Source organism: Caretta caretta, chromosome 6 (genome assembly GCF_965140235.1).
Source record: "Caretta caretta isolate rCarCar2 chromosome 6, rCarCar1.hap1, whole genome shotgun sequence".
Taxonomy (NCBI): Eukaryota; Metazoa; Chordata; order Testudines; family Cheloniidae; genus Caretta; species Caretta caretta.
This window is the reverse complement of record NC_134211.1, coordinates 64256343-64270695: the sequence shown is the minus strand read 5'-3', so window position 1 is coordinate 64270695 and position 14353 is coordinate 64256343. Positions and strand designations below refer to the sequence as shown.

Below are 14353 nucleotides of genomic sequence, written 5' to 3'. Positions count from 1 at the left end.
ATATCAGTTGGACTACTGGTCCTTCCTTGTGTGGCAATTTCTGTGTTCCTGTGTAGACCTCTTTTTTTTTTTAAAGAGTTGAGCCTAAACCATAAAGTTCAGATCTGGATCCAGAAGTTTTTGGTAGTTGGAGGTGGTCTGATCTAGGGTGATGAGATGGGCCCATCTCTATATTTTACACATCTGAAATGACAAATATTATAATAAAACCAAAGAGTATTAGAAAGAACTGTAGGTAAATGTATTTTACAAAATGTATTTTGTAAATACCTTCTCTGTCTTTTTGCTATATTACTTACACCCTCACCTGCTGTTCCCTTGCCTCCTGGGAAGTAAAATAGCATCTAATTTAGTTGCTTACGTGTAATTATACATTGCACTTTTAAACTCTGGGATTTATCCCTTCTTGCCTGTAGCTTTTAGATCTGCTCATAAACCACAGTTCATTAGCCTGAAGTCAGAGATCCTCGTGAAGAGGTTAGAGTGTATTTTTTCCCCCTCTCCTTTTTCAAGAAAGATCCAACCTGGCTGGATCTCTGAAATGAACTGCTGTTTTGCCTTTTATAGGAGTAGAAGTATGATGTGTGAGCTTCAGGAAGCTGTTTTCCCCACTCGTAAGGCTTCAATTGTTGCTACTCTGGATTATTTCAGATAATAAAGTACTTTGGGGGAAACAGAATTCATCTGGTTCCAGTGTACGTGGTCACTCTCTGGGCCGTGCCCTGGTGTTATACATACTCCCAAAGATTGTGTCCCTTCTGCTGGTACTGGAGTGAGCAGGTAAAAAGAACTTGGTTTAAACCTTGTTCAGTAAATCCAACCACAAGAATTTCTGTTTACAGAATGAAAGTTGAAATCCTCATATTTTAATAGTTAGTTGTAAATAATTAGTTTTAACACACAAACATCTTCTGCTGACCTTCTGGAAATGTTTTATAGCCCATGAAGTTCTGAAGGTCAAATATTTGGTCAGTGCTTGCCAATCTTTGGATGTAACTGTACCAGTTTACCATATTAAGCTCTAGTCAACATTACAGCTACTTATGTTAAAGGGAGCTGGTTCCAGCACAGTTGAACTGAGTTTCATTTTGTAGTGTAGGTGGGCCCTTAACGTTGGTCCCCAAACTGTCCTAAGGCCTAGATCTGCACCAGAGCCCCTAACCGGAAATGATACATATGCGCACACAAATAAATAGTTACAATTACAACTAGAAGAAAGTGAGTTGCTATTGTGAAAATTCATTTTTAAAACTCCAGTTCTAGGCTCATGTTTATAATTGGTGATTGTGATGCTACTCTGAACATTAGGAAAATAAAACCTTCCCTTTCATCCTTTCTGGATGATAAATGGAACTAATGCTGCCGATCTGCTTTGGATTCCTCCACCCAGTGTCAAAAGTCTTTTTTTTTTTTGGAAAGCTACCTCTTCCCTAGCCCTTGAGGCAGGGCCATCCCTAGGGGGCATAGGGGCGGAAATGACATCACTTCCGGGACCGACCGTGCTGGGGGCAGGTAGGGGAGGATGGGGGAGGCGGTGTCTCCCTAAAAGCCATGCGTGGCCCTGCCCACACTCTGCCCCACCCCATCCCAGGGCCCCGCTTCGGCAGAGCCACTGGGCTCCAGGGGACTGGTGCCACACCGCTCACCCTCCTGGGGCTGGGGAGGCTGCGGTGGTGCTGCCAAGCTCTCTTTCCCTGCGCACTCTCCCTCGGGTGGAAGGGGCGGGGACTGAGGGTAGCCTCCCCCAGCCAGCAGTTCACCTGCTGCCCATGCAGTGCCAGCCAGTCGCGCCAGCCCATGGGGCCCAGAGTGGTCGCCCAGATTCGCCGTCCCTTAGGGACAGCTCTGCCTTGAGGTAAAGTTAGCTGCATGCACAAATTTCACAGTCATCTCTTTGAGACTGTTTTATTTATTACTAGACTAAAATGAGCCATGATGTTAACTAAGGATCAGCGTAAAGTGTTCAGCTTGGGAGTGTTTTTAGTGGCAGCACAATTAGATTTATACTTGTGCCAAACAACTTCTTGTCACAAACAAACATTTCCTTCGGTTCAAAAGTACATGAAGAGGCCAACGCTCTAGTAGCAGCATGTTGCAGGAGACCCTGGGCCGACAGGGATTGCAAGCAATGAAGTGCTTCACATTGCTCCCAAGTGACACCCTTCCTCCGCCCCCAAAATCTGGCCAGTACTTGGAAGGGCATTTATCAGCTGACTCCAGCTGAATAATGGCTGTCTTAAGCTTAAGAGTGGGGTACAGATTTTTAAATGTATTATAGATACCTAAAGATGTAGATGTACCCAGTAGGATTTCCAGTGTATCTAGGCACCTAACTCCAACTGATGCTGGGTGCCTGGGCAGTTCTGTAAATCCTGGGTTCCTGTCTGTACTTTTTAAAAATCTGGCCTGGGTTACTGCAGTTGAGTGTTGGGAAAGATAAAATTCAGAAAGAAATGGGAGGGTAAATTGAGGCAGGTTTCTGGGGAAATAACTTGCTCTTTGATGATCAATTTTTTTAGGATTTTTTTTCATTTAAATAGTTTGAATGAGCCAATACAGTGCAAAATACTCTGGCAAATAATGTTTATAATTTGAATGGGTCTTATCTATAAGTAGGCATTTAAAAAAATACTTCCCAGAAAAATAAAATACAAAGCCTGCTTTCTACCTTAACCCATCTTAAAGGATTCCCTGAGGATTTGAAGGAATCCTCCAGTGACACTGGATATAGGGACACTATATCTCCTAATCCACCACTCCTAACCCATGGTACATGAGACACAGATTGTCAAGGTGCAGGAGGAACCAGACTGTGGCCACTAGAATGGCCCATAGGGGCTTCTGGTCAGCTGGTGTAATGCACAGCAGCCTCCAAGGCCAAGAAAGCAAAAATGTTGCATAGCTACCTTTGTGCATGCCCCCTTCCTTATCCAGGTGTGGAAGGATGGACTCCTGGATTTGATTTTTAGTTTCTCTCAGCTGCCAGGCCACTGCTGCAAACTCCAACTGGGATCTGAGAATTCAGCAGGGCTTTGTCTGCATCATAACATATCTTTGGGTCTGCACCCCAAGGGAGGTGGACACCTGAGTGCTGGGGCAAGTCCCTTTAAAGCTGAGGCTTCACAGAACTGATCTCAGTGTCTTTTGTTCTGCAGTTGGGCATGGCCCAGCTTGTGTGTGTGCTGAAGGAGGCATAATAGAATAGCTTGGCTCAGTAAGACAGGTAAAAAGGGTACCCAGGCCGGCATAATAAACAGGCTCAGTAGTATCTAAGCACATCAGGTGGTATCCAAAGGGAGGCAACCTGTCTCACATCTGCTTGAGGAGTTTCAGGTTGCTTCTTTGGCTGACCAGATTTATTTTGGGCAACGTTTCCATTACTGACTCAAGCCAGTTACAAATTTGCAGGATTTCTGTGTCTTAGACTTTAGATGCTCCCCTCTCCTCCCTCAGGTGGAGAGGAATTAATGCACAAGGAAGTGGGCTAAGAGCAGAGGGCACTTGGAGTGGAGCAGCAGCAGTGCTCCCCTGTGTTTTCACAAGTGTAGCCATGCGAACTAGAATCACTAGACATAAGTAAAATAAATCCGATAAATAGAGGATATTGAGATGTTTATGGTAAAAGTCAAAACAAAAATAATCGTATAGGTAAATTTTGTCTGTCATAATTGAAATAAAAACACAGATTTAGCTATGTAGGTACTTTTATGGTACTCACCACCATGATATCTGAGTGCCTTTCAATTACATGGAAGTCCAAGAGCAAGCAAAACTCTCTACCCCTCTTCTTCCCCCTTCCTCCCCCCCGCCGCTCCCTTCTCCAGCTGGAGGAGTAGCTTGAAAAATATAAGAATTAATTTCCACCTTCCCTGTGTGTGTGTGTGTGGACTATGTGAAGAGCTATTGTGAGGACACTAAGGAGAAATTTGCATTTAGTTCTGAATAACGTGCGGTCCAGAGTTTTTTCTTCTTGCTCCAGAGAGAGTTCTTTCTCCCGCACTCACGATCAATGGATTCATTGCTTTGGTGGAACATAGCCGTTATTGGAGGTCATGACTATAGAGAGAGGCAGTTTTTCCAGTCACTAGGGCCATTTCCATGGAGCACTTTCAATATCATCAGGACCGAGACTTTGAATTTGACCCAGTGTCGGTGAGGAGCAGTGTAGGGACTGGAGCCTTCTCACAGAAGCCTGTTTTGCTCACTGGACAGGCTTCTGCATTTTGTACCAGTTTAAGCTTTTTTAGTCTGTCTGGCTTAATTCCTGGATGTAATGAGCTGCAGTAGAGTGTGGAAGTCACAAATACGTGTATTACTGTAGCTAGATCTGTGACTCATGCAAAGGGACTAAGGTCTGATGTACATTTAAAAATTAGCTCAATCTAGCTACATCCTGCAGGGCTGTGAAAAATTCTGAGCACTGTAGTTAGATTGACCTAATTCCCAGCGTAGACACAGCTAAGTCGATGGAAGAATTCTTCTATCGACCTCATTACTGCCTCTTGGAGAGGTGGATGTATTGTATTGCAGAAAAATTCCTTCTGTTGATGTATAGAATCATAGAATATCAGGGTTGGAAGGGACCCCAGAAGGTCATCTAGTCCAACCCCCTGCTCGAAGCAGGACCAATTCCCAGTTAAATCATCCCAGCCAGGGCTTTGTCAAGCCTGACCTTAAAAACCTCTAAGGAAGGAGATTCTACCACCTCCCTAGGTAACGCATTCCAGTGTTTCACCACCCTCATAGTGAAAAAGTTTTTCCTAATATCCAATCTAAACCTCCCCCACTGCAACTTGAGACCATTACTCCTCGTTCTGTCATCTGCTACCATTGAGAACAGTCTAGAGCCATCCTCTTTGGAACCCCCTTTCAGGTAGTTGAAAGCAGCTATCAAATCCCCCCTCATTCTTCTCTTCTGCAGACTAAACAATCCCAGCTCCCTCAGCCTCTCCTCATAAGTCCTGTGTTCTAGACCCCTAATCATTTTTGTTGCCCTAAATGTAGATGTAGAAAGCTTCTACGTTACAGCATTACTGTGACAGAGCTGCAGTGCCATACCTGTGCCGCTGTAGTGTAGACATGTCCTAAGTCTTCTAGCCATTTACAGTTGGTAATGATAATTTTTCACAGCCACAGCTGTCTGAGCATCTTTAGGATCTTAGATATGCAAGAGTACTCCAAGGCTATATAGCGACTTTACAGTTGGCAGTCAGGTGCCTTAGATCAAGGGGAATATTATGGAGGAGACATGTTCTCTGAGCACTTGCCTCTTCCTACCTGTACCAATTCTATCATGCCTGGGTTCAATTTTAGCCTGCTGCTCTTTATTCAAGTGGCTGATCTGTGCTAAGCATTAGGAATGCAGTGGGTTGGTTCTGTTTACATCTGATGTGAAGGAGATGTACAGTGGGATATTATCTGTATTTTGCTGACATTTTTAAGTGTGACACCAGCTCCCACAGTGTCTTCATATAGATATTGAATAATATCAGGGAAAGGATAGAGCCTTGCAGGACTCAGCAAGAGAGCACTTTCAGGGCAGAGGAATAGTTGCCCATTACACCTCTCTGGGTTAGATCTGAAAGAACTCAAACCATTTTAGGACATTTCCATGGACTTGTGCTGTTCATTTGAGCAAAACCATCGGTCTAATGTGTATTGACTATTATTATCATTTCCACATTTGTTTGAGACCAAAGCAGATATTGGAATGGGGGGGGGGGGGGGGCGGGGTTGGCAATGGGACAGCTAATACAGTGTTGCTGGAGTGGGAAATGAGAAATTTACCTCTCCAGTATCAAACCTTCACCTGCTTCCTGAGTACCAATACTCTTAGCATCCAGCTGTGAAAACCCACCCCTATGCATTGCAATATAAACAACAGTGGTACACTGAAAATTTGTGGGCAGAGTGACATAAACTGCAGGTAATATAAAATTAAGTAACACAAGGGTTACTTTAATGTACTTTTTTCAGAGTAACAGCCGTGTTAGTCTGTATTCGCAAAAAGAAAAGGAGTACTTGTAGCACCTTAGAGACTAACCAATTTATTTGAGCATGAGCTTTCGTGAGCTACACGAAAGCTCATGCTCAAATAAATTGGTTAGTCTCTAAGGTGCTACAAGTACTCCTTTTCTTTTAATGTACTTGCAGAGCAGTGAAGGAGTGGGAGGGCATTGGTACCACATAAGTCCAGGATCCTTGCTGTGTAGCATAGTTCTAGTGCATCATATAGGACATGAGGCCTTGGTTCATGGTATAGCTTGGGCAACAATAATGCAAGCTTCACTTTGCTACACTGCCACATGTACTGTATCTCACCCTGTTTTTCTGTGGTTCAGTCAGTCTTTGGCCTCTCTTCTGAGACTACCTACAAGGGTGCCATTTAGGGCTAATTGTGATGTAGACCTCTGGCCACTAGAAATTAAACTGGAACACGCAGCTCATTGCTCATAGGTCACTGAACAGAGAGTAACTACTTTTGATCACTGAACTGAATCACAATTGAACCAGGGACCTATAGGTGAAAGAATCATCCCTGTACCAGTCCCCTTAGCCATCCAGTCCATTCATGTTATTTTTATTTAAGGACTAAAAATGTAGTTTCTGTTGATCTTTTTTTATTTGATTGATTACCCTAATTAATGTATCTGAATAGCATGTATCAATTGGGGGGCGGGGGGTCTCACTTGGAGAATGAATACAGCTCCCTCCAGGGGTCTGAGCTATGCAAAACCCAGTTATCGTGGTCTACTGGGGTTCATACTCCTTGATTTTCTGTTCAAGCACCCAAACTCCAGTGAAACTGGCAGAAATCACCCAATTTTATCTGGTTTGGGGTCAAAATTAGGCAGAAGCAAAAAGTTTCACATGGTTTCTACCACATAAATCAGCAAAAGATTTGCAACCCTGGCCCGAGAGTTGGCTTTGTAAATCAAAATGTGTTACATGCCTCTTCTGCAACCTCAAGTCCTGACAGCGGGAAGCCTAAATAGCATGACCACATCTTTCCCCTTTCCTGTGGTTGAGATTCGATGAGGTGGTCAAGCTTTAGATTTAAGCATCTAGGGATTGATGGCAGGGCATTTACAATGAGGGGCCCTCTAGTCTGCAGTTTTTTCCCTCTGCTAGTCTGAAAGAACTAGAATCTGTTGACCTTTGTTCTATACAGGTTCATAGATTGCACCCATCACCATGGTATCTGGGCAATGCAAGAACTATCTCTGTTCTCAGCGTTTAGTTTTCTTTTAAAAGAAGATTGAGAATTGTTTTTCTTTCAAATTTGGGTATATTTTATAAATAAACATTTTGGATGTCTTCTCCATTTGCCTTACAGATGGATCCAGCTTTGGAAGAAAGAATCAGAAAGAATAAGATATCATTGGAATCTGAATATGAGGTACTGTAGGCTTGTTGCTCAGGGCTTGTAGCCTTGTCTTGCCTACCCTAGCTGTTGGTCAGGTGTGCCTGCCCATAACTAAAATTAAACTAACTCTTTGCCTTTAATTCACTGCTGTCCAGTAAAACTAAGTTTTGTTTTCTTTTTTTGGTAAAAGATTTTGAACATGCAATGCTTCTTTCTAAACACAGCCCTGATGTCCAGTTGCCAAGTACAGCCCTACAAATGAAGCTAACAGTTTCTGTGGCTAGCCTAGTCTGTAAAAGTAAAGCTAAAAATGGACTTGGATAGAATATGTGCATGTCAGCATTTATGCTACATATCATATGATGAGATCCTTGTGAGAAATGGCAGCACCATGTGACCACTTAGCTGACCCTACCCATTAATCTATCTGCCTCCATAACTACTACTTATATTCCAAACATCTGTGCAGTTTTCAGACAGTTGCCATTTTCCCCTTTGTCCATCAAAAAATATATATATATCACACAGAAATATTTCCTCCTTTCTCTCAAATGTATTTCTTCCCACAATTACACTGCTCTGAGATGGAGCCCTGAGCTAGCAACAGGTTTAATGTCCAGTATCTCATAAGTCTTCAAGGCTGGAAATGAGTTTATCCCTTAGGAAAGCTGCAGAACCTCCTTTTCCAGAGATAAAATGTTTTTCAGGCTCAGTCCCTTAAAATTATGACACTGATGTGTAGAAAGGTTTTTTAGGTAATTGTAGAGTTTTATAAAATTATCTGCTCATTAGTTCTGCACTTGCTTTGTTTTGTTATTGAGTGGGGAGAGAGGGATGAAAGGGCACAAATAATTTGGGGTACAATTTTTTGCGTACAATTATCTGCAGGTGAAATTCCTGACACATGGGTGTCAAGAACTTGATTGCACCCTACTTAAATATTCAAATGATTGAAACTAGGGATGTAAAAGGTTAACCGGTAAGCATTAGGCTTACCGGTTAACCAACCTTAACCGTTAACCCCTGCAGTCCTGCGCTGGCGGGAGGCACCCAAGCCCCAGCTGTGTCTGGCCAGCTGGCCAGAGGGGCCCCAGCCCCAGCTGCTCTGGGCCAGCCGGCGGGACCTCAGCCACACCACGCCAGTGGGACCCCAGTCCCGGCCGACCAGAGAGGCGCTGGGATGTCTGGTGGGACCTCAGCCACACCAGGGCGGCCGGCTGGAGCGGGCCTAGCCCTTGCTGTGCCAGCCCCCCGCCACTTCGGTTAACCGGTTAATTAACTGATATAATTTTAATCATTTAACCCTGGTTAACTTTTTAAACCGATATTTACATCCTTAATCGTAACTGGACTCGCTAATAAAACCGTTCTATCACATCATCCCATCCATCATGAATTTTCTGTATCATAATAATAATAATATATTCTTTTTTTGCTTTTCTAACATAAGGACACAGATTGTTCCTCTCTAGTATGGTAAAGTTGTTAAATTAAGATGACTGGAAACAAATTTGGGGCATTACACTTTTTACAAATAACTTGTTTTATAGTGTTTAGGGGGCAGAAAGCTTCATACTCTGAGTATGAATGGAAAATCCCAGCCTGAAATTCATAATTTACAATCCACTAACGACAGTTCCATTTGCCTTTTGGGAGCCTTTGGTCTTGTACGCTCCCTTATATGCATTATAACTCTGGTTTGATTTATTTATGTGAAAGAACCACAGAGCAATGAAAAGAACAGTCTCTGTCCTTTTAACATGATACGTAACTCTAAGCTCAAAATGGAACTGTACGTGTGCCGTACTTCCTTTCAACCACAATTAAGTACATAGTTGAAGGACAGTATTTAATCGGCCATAATTGCTCTGACTCTTGTAGGAGATGTCAGAGTTAATAAAATGAAAATGGCATAACAAAATCTTAAATGCATGTTCAGATAATTCTTGTGAGGCTCATTCCCGATAGCAGAAGTGACTGAAACATTCTTAATTTTTGGTTTTTTTCAATCTAAACTGCAGATGAGCCCCAAGCCACATAGTTCAGATCCAGATCCAACCTTTACCAAACAACACAGCATTCAGATCTTGCATTCCAGTGTGTTTGATTATAGAGAGAGGACCAATACATGTCATTTGGATTACATCAGCATTTGAAATTTCTCATAATTAAGGTGGATTCAGATCAGTTTGGGGCCCATCTCTATTGTCAAAATGCAAATATATAAAAGTATGTAATTATAAAAACTTTACTATGGTCCCAAACCTGCTAGGTGCTGAGCATCCTAAATTCTCACTAGAGTGCAAGTTAAAGGAGCTCAGTCCCTCAGCAGGGTTGTATATCACCTCTCAGGATTGGGCTGTATCAGAGTGTTTGACTATTTAATCCATTGTTTCCTCTCCATTCCTACTAAAAAAAATTACTGGACAAGTCCTTTGTCATCTCTCTCCTTTAGTACAGTAAACTTTCTCCTCTGTGGACCCTGTATTCTACCTTTTTCCTATACTACTTCCTAGGCTACCCAAAATATGGCTGCTTAAGAACATCTTATTTTATATAGAGAGCTACTTGGAGGCTTATAATAATATAATATATATTATATCTAATATAAAAGGACAGTAATAGTAAAATGCCAAGGGCCCTAAAAGGTTGCATAATTATTATGTAATACTCAAAGGAGAAGGGCATTATTTTACAATCTTGCTATACTAACAGCATTATTTTACATAGCTGCTGTTGAAGACAGCTGTCCTTTTATGAAATTTGGCTGTCTGATGTGTAAAAACCTTCCGTTGACTTCTGTTTCTTCTTCTTCTCGGAATATATGTGTTGAATTATTTTAGTATTCTGAGAATACTGCTTAAAGCTTACCCTACCATCTTTTGGGTCCTGGCTCGCAGGGCAAAGAGATTTCCAATGTACTATAACATTATATCCTGACTCAATATGAATTTGGTGAGTTAAGATATCATCAAGTCATGATTTAAAGTGACAAGTTTCATGTAAAGACATTTTTTTCACTATAGCTTAATAGTTGTGTGAAGTTCAGTTTATCCCACATAGGAGCACAGTTGGTATTGCTGTTATTTCAAGGACTGCAGTAGGGGGCACTATTTGTGTGTACAGTCTATACTGAAGTGTTAATCTCTCAGGTCTATCATTGGTTCCATCCATCTCGTGCTTTGAGATGTGCCAAAGGAGCAAACTTTCTTTACACATGTTCCCTTTTGCTCATGCATTCCTCTCACACACACTTGTGTTCTCACAGAGCCAGCTAGTCCTTGCTCCTCCCATTTAACTAATAAATCATTGCCCTTTCCATAGCTGAAACTGGTACTAATGTGAATGTAGTTCCATGCTTGAGTCTTGTAGAACAAACTGTAAAAAATGCAAAGTAGTATATAACTTGTGCTAAGACACAGGTCTAGAGTATTTTTTTTAAGTGCTAAAGTGGCAAAATTCTTTCTAATAATAATTTTTGTTTCTACAGTATCTTTTATCTTCTAGGATCTAAAGTGGTTTGCAAATGTAAAGGGTCACAGTCAACTTTAATCACAATTCTGTTTGAAATTGTTTATTTACTAAATTATGTGTTACCCTGAGGATTACTATACCTGAAAGAGATTTGAGGAAATTTTTTTTTTCCAGATTTTTGTACTTTGTAGGCAGTCACTTTCAGTGTCCCTACATTGAGGCCTGGATCCAGCACAGCACTTAACTTAAAGCCTGTGCTTAACTTAACTTACAGGAGTACTCCCATTGAAGTCAAAGTCTAAAATTAAGTGCGCACATAAATTTGCAGGATTGGGGCCTTACTTAGTTTTCCCCAATTATTTGTGTGAGTCTTTCCAACAGCAGAAGAGAAGAGAGAAAATATTTTTAAATTGGAAAATATGATTGTAACCCCCCCAAAAATGGTAGGAAGAGGGACTCAGGAGCATGTGAAGAACCTGAAAATACTTTTAGCATCCTCTCTCTCTCTCTCTCTCTCTCCTTTAATTGACTAGATTTCAAGTTGACAGTTTTCCTTTTAACTAATTGACTGCAAATGCATAGTTGCAGTAAGAATTTTTCAAGACAAAACACAATTAATTACCTGGGGTGGAATTTAGCAAAGGTATCCAGGATAACAAACCGGGTACTAAAGGGCTCTTTGGTCTAACAGAGAAAGGCATATCAAGAACCAGTAGCTGGAAGCTGAAGCCAGACCAAATTCAAATTAGAAACTAGGCATAAATTTTTAACAGTGTGAGTGATCAACCACAGGAACAAACATCCAAAGGAGAAGGTGGATTCTCCATCTCTTGATGTCCTCAAATCAATACTGGATGCCCTTCTGGAAGACATGCTTTAGTCAAACTAATTACTGGGCTCAGTACAGAGATAACTGGGTAAAACTTAATGGTCTATGATATACAGAAAGTCAGATGAGGTGATGGTACTTTCTGGCCTTAAACTCTGTGATCTATGAAACCAGATACTGATCCACTTCCACCTTACATAGTTTATTAGATCAGATAATAAATCTGCGTGAGGAAATATGACTGAACTCCACCACATGCAATGGGTTCACATCCCCTACCCAAATCATGTCCCATACTTTGCACAATGGAACTGCATCAGTTCTGCTGCATGGAGGGACCCAGGCATCCATGGAGGAGGGGGCAACATTTTATCCCTGGGTGAGGAATGTGTAACTGTTTACTTTTCATGTGAGATTGCTGGCAAATATTGCAAAATTATTAAATGGCATCTCAGTCTTCAAACAGCTGAGCAAGAGGTTTGGGGGGTGTGGTTTGGGAAGGCTGCTTCCTACACAAGATGTCTTGTGAATGAAAAGAAATATTATACGTATTATCTCTGCTAAGCTGGTTAGTGCCATTTACATCTCTTAAGAATTGACTTTGGGTCTGGCCCCACCCCCAGCACCAGAGGGGGTCCCGGACCCCCCGCCCCCCTGGCACGTATGTGCGCACACACATGCCCAAGTTTTAGTCATGGTGGGGCTTTTAGTAAAAGTCATGGACAAGTCATGGGCCCATGAATTTTTGTTTACAGCCTGTGACCTGTTCATGACTTTTTCTAAAAATACCCGTGACTAAAACGTAGCCCTAATTATTAGTCTTTCACATACCAAGACTAGCAGTAGGTATGACACCAAGTGGATTTTAGTTAGGACAGTTTTTTTGTTTAAGTACTGTATTTGATGAGTGAATGTACAATATATACATAAGTTATCTTGTTCTCCCTTCCCTCTTCCTCTTTCAAAAATCTCATAAACCTGCGGTTCAAGATGTGGGTCATAGGAAAAGGTCAAAGTATTACAGGAAGGTGAAGCTGGGCAGCAATTATGGCACAGGCTCCTAAAATAAATGCTGGCAATAGAGCCTTAGTACAAGGAGGAAGGTTCTTGCTCTCCCAGCAAGACTTCTCTCTGTTGAAAATGTTGGCTTATCCAAGCCTTTGTTTCCATTAGGCTAGGGTACACCACCCAGAACTTAAACTAATGGAGAGAGCAACTCAATGTATTAAGAGCAGGGCATGCCAGAAAGAACTTAATGTTCTTGTACCGCACATTCCTGCCAGGATGCTGGTTATTATCTATAAAGCCCTAACTAGCCTAGGGCACAGCTAGTCAAGGCACACACTCTCCCTTTCTGACCTGCCACCCAACCTGTGCTTGTCCTGAACATTTAAGTTAACCATCCTATAAATGAGGTTTGTGGGGGCCAGGATTTCTCAGTAGCTGGCCCTCACCTCTTGAATTCACTTTGCTAGATATTCACCTAAGCCCCAATGTGGCCACATTCATAACACCGTATAAGACGTATCTCTTTGTACTAGACTTTCCATAAGTGCCAGCTCTTTCTTCACTTGCTGAGTGTCAGACTCCTTCTGATCTCTGTCCTTAGTGCTTAGAGTGTCATTGGCTCTCCTTAGATAAATGAATACCAACCCCCCGAGAAAAAGTTCTAAGCCATCTACAGTGTTACTGTGATCGGGATCATACAAATGCCTGAAATAAATAACCTCCTCTTTCCCCTTCTTCAAAATGGAGCTATCCATAATGGTTTGCAGTTCATCTGCTCCTCTTGGTGCCTTTATCTCTGTGTCACAGGGACTGGTTGGTTCTTACCACATTTCAGTGCCAGCATTGTGCATTATCTCGGTCACCAGAGAATACAGTGGAAAAAATTTGCCCCTGTGGGGAATCACTAAGTCTTTGGTATAAAGTATCTTGCAGGAAAATGTTTAATGCAGTGTATGGGGATTTAGCCACGCAGCTAAATCTCTAGGCATTCCCCTAATTGACTGCCCCTCAAGGAAATGCACCAGGGCCGCTAGTTCCACATAGCTCAGGAGCTATCATTTGAGCAAAGGTATAGAGTGGTCTTTCACGGTTGTTTACTTGTAGTTGTGTTACCATGTTCATTCTTTACTCTTTTTTGTGAACTCCTTAAGCATTACTTTGAAAATGTATTATTCTAGTGAGTTTTGGCCGTGTCCACATTCACAGTTTTATTGTTGCCCTGGATTTGAGGGGTATGTGTACCCCAGTGTGGCGTTGTACCCCATAATGCTTTATGGGAATATGACATAACTGGAATATGTTTTATGCTACATGTGCCATGTAACATATCTCTGTAAAGCTTACAGTCAAAGCAAGATAAGGAGCAAGTCTTCTCCCTGGTGCCCACCCTGACAAATTCAGCTGACTGCAGGAAACCTCCATAGAGGAAAGTGCTGGAGGAATCTGTATTCCTTTCCCCACCTAGGTCAGGAGTAGGACCCGAGGTGCTCTCCAGATGTTACTCCATCCATACAATTAGACTATGTCCCTAGCCCCCATTCTCCTACCATGCTCATCCTGCAGTGTATGGGGAATGGGGAAAAAACCAGAGAAGCTGCACAGCAGGGGAGCCTCATGCTTTGGCTGACCCCACCCCAAATCTCACAGCACATAGCTACATAGAGAGTACCATGGAG

At 42.1% G+C, this 14353-nt stretch overlaps 1 protein-coding gene across 1 annotated transcript in view; it reads left to right on the top strand.

Moving 5' to 3' along the window:
- The window catches only part of COX16 (cytochrome c oxidase assembly factor COX16), a 54865-nt gene that overhangs the window by 31763 nt on the left and 8749 nt on the right, over positions 1-14353 (top strand). Inside the window, exon 3 of the mRNA XM_048853181.2 lies at positions 7337-7399. Within this exon, the coding sequence (XP_048709138.2) occupies positions 7337-7399 (63 nt within the window). The remainder of the gene's footprint in view (positions 1-7336; positions 7400-14353) is intronic.